The 6,327-nt window shown below is 44.9% G+C and overlaps 1 protein-coding gene across 1 annotated transcript in view; it reads left to right on the forward strand.

Moving 5' to 3' along the window:
• The first annotated feature begins 3,709 nt into the window (after window positions 1-3,709).
• Window positions 3,710-6,327, forward strand: part of LOC138953362 (protein dispatched homolog 1-like) — a 30,394-nt gene continuing 27,776 nt past the window's right edge. The window contains exons 1-4 of the mRNA XM_070325160.1: window positions 3,710-3,772; window positions 4,256-4,335; window positions 4,715-4,942; window positions 6,140-6,327. The exon at window positions 6,140-6,327 is cut by the window's right edge and continues 1,226 nt beyond it. Coding sequence (XP_070181261.1) covers window positions 3,710-3,772; window positions 4,256-4,335; window positions 4,715-4,942; window positions 6,140-6,327 — 559 coding nt within the window. The remainder of the gene's footprint in view (window positions 3,773-4,255; window positions 4,336-4,714; window positions 4,943-6,139) is intronic.

Below are 6,327 nucleotides of genomic sequence, written 5' to 3' on the forward strand. Positions count from 1 at the left end.
ACGGAAAACCTATACAACGTCCATTCTCGGGTTCTGTTTGCTCCAAAGCGCGAATCCAGATGAGGGTCTTTGTCGTCGTTCTGTGAAATTTGGAGAGGCTGCTATTTGTAGTTTTAGATTTATTGCATATCAACTGCAGCTACCCAGCAAAAACACCATAAAAACCCTTGTTTTTTTTGCTGTTTTTCAGTCTTGTGGTCGCTCTCTTTTACACGCTAGATCAGCCTGACAGCGCGACGGATTTGAACGAAATCTGTATGAACTGTTAGGTAAGACAACAAACAAACTTTCGGATGTAAAATATGTAAAATATTATTCAGTTTAAGTCACTGTTTCGATGGTTGAAAGTGAATCATGCCGTCAAAAAACGCATTTTTGAGGGTAGGCGTGGTCACGGATCCGTGACGTCATACCCAGATATAGCTCAGATTCTAGAAACACATTTTTGAGCAGAAGAAAGACTACATAATTTATATAGGTGTGTCATTGGTTTTTTTTACGTGCTATGCGTGTTGGTGTCGATGTGTCTGATGACGTCATTGTTGTCTGTTACAGGTGTGACGCTGGGTTTTTACGTGCTGTGCGTGTTGGTGTCCGTGTGTCTGATGACGTCATTATTGTCTGTTACAGGTGTGTCATTGGGTTTTCACGTGCTGTGCGTGTTGGTGTCCGTGTGTCTGATGACGTCAGGGTACGACCTGTTCCCCGTGGAGTTCGGCACGCTGCCCCTCAACCTGTTCCACCAGCCCTGGCTCAGGCGCGACCTCGCCTGGCGACACAGGTTGGAGTTCGACGGATAGTAAGTCACCGACACGCTCACGTCTTGTATTCTTCTCCTTCTGCGTTCATGGGCTCAACCTCCAACGTACACTTGTGTTTTCATGGGCTCAACCTCCAACGTACACTTGTGTTTTCATGGGCTCAACCTCCAACGTACACTTTTGTTTTCATGGGCTCAACCTCCAACGTACACTTGTGTTTTCATGGGCTCAACCTCCAACGTACACTTTTGTTTTCATGGGCTCAACCTCCAACGTACACTTGTGTTTTCATGGGCTCAACCTCCAACGTACACTTGTGTTTTTTGCACGAGTGGGATTTTACGTGTACGACCGTTTTTCCATTTAGGCAGCCATACACCATGCTTTCGGGGGATGCAATCTTGACATTTTCGTGTTTCTATAACCCACCGAACTCTGACATGGATTACAGGATTTTTTCCGTGCGCATTCGGTCTTGTGCTTGCGTGTACACACGAAGGGGGATTAGGCACTAGCAGGAAAAAATCTCCACCCTTCACCTATCAGGATGGATCTCATTTCGAACCAGTGGTGGGAAATTAATACTTTTCAGCAGAAGTCATTGCTACAGATTGAAATACGAACCTTACGCAAACACCGTGATTTAAAAATCCTTTGGGAAAAAGCATAATTCTTACTTTTGTTATCTGGTGAATTATTTTGACGTTGGGGACAGCAGCAGATTTGAATGTTTCGGTGTTGTTGTTTTTTGTTTTTGTGTTATTCGTGTATCGTTGCGTTAGGTTGGGCGTGTTTCATCTTTCAAGTAAGCGCATTTTGACATTTGCTGCTAATTGATCTCGAATTTTATTATATTTTTTCTTTTGGCGTTTATAGCGACTGCTGACATTGTGTTGAGTGACGCGCTGGCTGTAGCACACCGTTTCCAAAACACCATCGTACCTATCTCCGCTCTTGTTTTTTGTTTGCTTGTTAGTTCGTTTGTTCGTTTCATTGTTTCTTTGTTTCTTTCTTTCTTTGTGTCTGTTTTTTGTTTGTTTGTTTGTTTTGTGGTTTTTTTTCTTTTTCTCTCTGCTCTTCCCCCTTGACTTCCCCTTGTCTTGGTCTCTGCTTGGTTTGTGTTGCTCTCAGTGAAGTGTTGCATGCTATATTAGCATTGTGTGTCCGACATCATGATTTCCATGTCAATGTTTCAAGTCTCTGCTTGGTTTGTGTTGCTCTTAGTGAAGTGTTGCATGTTATATTAGCATTGTGTGCCCGACATCATGATTTCCATGTCAATGTTTCAAGTCTGCGCTTGGTTTGTGTTGCTCTTAGTGAAGTGTTGCATGTTATATTAGCATTGTGTGCCCGACATCATGATTTCCATGTCAATGTTTCAAGTCTCTGCTTGGTTTGTGTTGCTCTTAGTGAAGTGTTGCATGCTATATTAGCATTGTGTGCCCGACATCATGATTTCCATGTCAATGTTTCAAGTCTCTGCTTGGTTTGTGTTGCTTTCAGTGAAGTGTTGCATGCTATATTAGCATTGTGTGTCCGACATCATGATTTCCATGTCAATGTTTCAAGTCTCTGCTTGGTTTGTGTTGCTCTTAGTGAAGTGTTGCATGTTATATTAGCATTGTGTGCCCGACATCATGATTTCCATGTCAATGTTTCAAGTCTCTGCTTGGTTTGTGTTGCTCTTAGTGAAGTGTTGCATGTTATATTAGCATTGTGTGCCCGACATCATGATTGCTATGTCAATGTTTCTAGTCTAGGGCACGTGATATAAGCGCTACCTTGGGTTCGTGTCCCTTTTTACATTTAGTCAAGTTAGTTTCAGGCCTACATATTTTACTGAATGTTTGTATATTGCTTATCTCCGTATCGTCCGCCTAGTCAGATATAATATTGCTTATCCCCGTATCGTCCGCCTAGTCAGATATACTATTGCTTATCCCTGTATCGTCCGCCTAGTCAGATATAATATTGCTTATCCCCGTATCGTACGCCTAGTCAGATATAATATTGCTTATTTCCGTATCGTCCGCCTAGTCAGATATAATATTGCTTATCCCCGTATCGTCCGCCTAGTCAGATATACTATTGCTTATCCCTGTATCGTCCGCCTAGTCAAATATAATATTGCTTATCCCCGTATCGTCCGCCTAGTCAGATATAATATTGCTTATCCCCGTAACGTCCGCCTAGTCAGATATAATATTGCTTATCCCCGTATCGTCCGCCTAGTCAGATATCATATTGCTTTTTAAGAGCATGTCACGTTTCACTATATCACATAAGGTGATTATGAAACGGTTAGTTACTTCTAACTAACTAACCACACCACGATCCACTCTCGCAGTCATACAATTAAATAGAAACAACAAAAGTATAAGTTTCAGACGCCTGTTTATGTAATAACTCGCCACCTCCCTCGAGACTTCACTCAAAATATGTTCTTTTACGTTCAAAACGTAAAACCAATGGTCACTGACAAAATGCCAGTTAGAATATAGAAAATTATAGTAACACGCTGATCCCGTGTATAGCTAGGAAAGTATAGCTGATCTGCCTAAAGTGCTGGTTAATGCAGGTGTCACACACCCCACGTTGTCACCACTCGAATATAATCATAAATATAAAAGATGACAACGGTGGTCAACGGGGTGCAAAGACATGGTGCACTTAGCTTTGTTTTGCCACTGGGTGGACGGCCTGTAATTAGTTCATAGTCTCCACAACTGCTCCGTAGAATGTAGTGCCGGCTGGCGTTGTTACGAAGCAGGGAAAAGTGGAGACATCAGGCGCCTCACCCAGTCGCTGGTTAGCCGGTTAGCTGGTTATATCAGATGATCCCGGTTACAGCGTCTGCAGTTAACTGTGTCCCGCAGATAGGCAGCAAAACAGCCAGCAACGGTAGAAGATGAAGAAAGGCTGCAACACAAAGCACCGGTGCACTAGACATGTCATGCTACCCCTCACACCCCACCTTTAAACATGTCACCCTGACATATTTCATCGAGCACGTGGGCCTGCACAAACGGACTTTTACAACAACAAATCAGCCATTTTCCGTCCTTCTCTCCATATCTGCAAAAACCATATACAGATTAGTATTTTAGCGTCACAAAGAGCAAATTATGCGCTAACCTGGAAAGAACAACAGAGAGTATTTCATTCCGCAAACACAGACTCGTCAACAGCGTTAAATAATGATTTATTACCTCAAAAGCCTATGAATGTAGCACTCTCATGGAAGCAAAAACCGCTTCCTCCCTTGAATGGCCTCTGTTCGTCAACAGCGACACCCTCTTGCCGAATACTTTATGCGGTGAAGAACCATCCCCGCACGGCGAAGAGAAATTGACGACCCGTCTGTCAGCCAGCATGTGTCCAAGAAGAAGGTGGTCTGTCCTATGGAGTTCCTATCAAGCCTCACTAGCAAGTAGCATAGCACGTTGATACCCAGTAAAGTATTTAAACGTGTTGAAAAACCATCAAACTTGTAGGAGAATTCTGACACCGACTCGCTGCTGAATTTTGAGTGTCCAGTTACTTGTCCTCACACAGACAACCTTGACGAAAACACGTGACTAACCTTGTCACATATCAAGTTCAGCTATAGCTGAGTTCTGCTTCGACAGCAGAAATCATCCCCGTGAAATCCGTGCTCGCTATGCATGGATAGCAAAAATCTGTCGTAGCCCAGACTCACGCACAGGCGCTTTCTGTCGCAATTGACCAAGAGAAGGCACCCCACCGAGTGACACTTTCTTGGTCCATGTCACTAGATCGTGACAGAGCACGTGTATAAGCTCTGCTTGGTGTGCTCCATTGTTAAATTGATTGTATGCGGCATTGTTATCTGTACCTTTCTGAATAAATTGTTTAAACCATGTTACTTCACTCGACTTTTTTTTATTGTTGTTTCATGTTGAAATTGAATACAATCTTATTTGAACCAACAGCATTGCCCGTAAACTCTACGACAACAAGACGGTGTTGTGGCCGCGGTCCCACCTGTCCATCAAGAGTCTGCAGCTGCTGTACAACGCCGGGGAGGGCAACGTGTTAACCAGGCCGAGGTTCCAGGCCATGCAGCGTATCGAGGACAGGCTGGTGCACGTGCAGGGCTACTCAGACCTCTGTCAGATGACCCGGCGTCGCTCGTGCGTCCCGCCCCTGTCAATGCTCAGGTGGGTTGAACGTTAGTTCCCATTAAAGCCGAACATCCGTCTCCAGGGCAACAAGATTTGTTATGGTAGGCCACAGGGCTCGATTCAGCGTTGCTAGCGCAAAGCCGAACATCCGTCTCTAGGGCAACAAGGTGTGTTGTGGTAGAAGGCCACAGAGCTAGATTTAGCGTTGCCAGCGTAAAGCCGAACATCCGTCTCTAGGGCAACAAGGTGTGTTGTGGTAGAAGGCCACAGAGCTAGATTTAGCGTTGCCAGCGCAAAGCCGAACATCCGTCTCTATGGCAACAAGGTGTGTTGTGGTAGAAGGCCACAGAGCCAGATTTAGCGTTGCCAGCAACATCGGATGTAGTCCAGACAGACACACACAAATAGAACTACATCTGTCACGCCCAAATGTCAGCCGATGTTGACCGTCAACCAGTTATCTGCGGTATTTTACACCCTGATCGCCGTGTCAACAGCCCCCCCTCTCTCTCAGTGCTAATTTAATTTGGCTTATCTTGACTTTTTCAGTGTTTTAGGCCCGCGAAGCCCTGTTCACCGTTCCTAAGTTGGTAAAAAAATATACAAAAAAGGTGGCAATGCGTGTTATAAGTGTAACATGTTTTTCGTTTACCAGTAATTTCCGGTTTTGACAGCCTGGTTAGACGGGTACAGCCACTGCAGGCAGCAGACCGTCATGGGACGCGTGTTTAGCCGTTATCAGTGCTCGGGTTGGTTTAAATGTGGACGATGTCACCTCATGCACAGCCTAGTGGTGGACCTTACGTGTCAATGTCTACTAGTGATGGTCTTGTCCAATGTAAAAACCTAGATCATTCGGTCATGGTTTACATGATTGTTAACTCGGGAAAGCGTGTACCCTTTAACATTTTCTGTAGTTCTTTTCAAGTAGGGCAACCCTCACGTTGAACAGAGCAACTTCAGACCGCACACTCTGCTGTTGCTCATCGGTGTTGGTCCCGGGCCTCGGCCTTCGGTCACTTACGCATACTTTTTGTTCTGACGCATTGTTCTGACCCAAAGGTCAGCCGAATGTCCGATAGTTTTGACACATGTCATGTCTTTTGACAGCACAGTTGTTTGCGGTCAGGGCATTTCGATCGATAAACATTTTGAACCCAGGTCAAATAAACCTATTGTATCCTTTGTTTGTCAACACTACTGGCTCATATACGCATCTTTGCATTTGTTCAGGTTCTTTGATGGTACCTACTCCGCCGTGGACCCAGTCTTTGACGACCCGAACTTCGAAAACATTGACCGCGTCATCTACGCCGCCTACACCAACAACGCGACCAAGGGGCAGTTCACCAACTTCTTGGGGAAGTCCCACACCATCACCCCCACCCGCGTGCACGTCACCCTCACCCGTACCATCATCC

The sequence above is a fragment of the Littorina saxatilis genome, linkage group LG17 (assembly GCF_037325665.1).
Source record: "Littorina saxatilis isolate snail1 linkage group LG17, US_GU_Lsax_2.0, whole genome shotgun sequence".
Taxonomy (NCBI): domain Eukaryota; kingdom Metazoa; phylum Mollusca; class Gastropoda; order Littorinimorpha; family Littorinidae; genus Littorina; species Littorina saxatilis.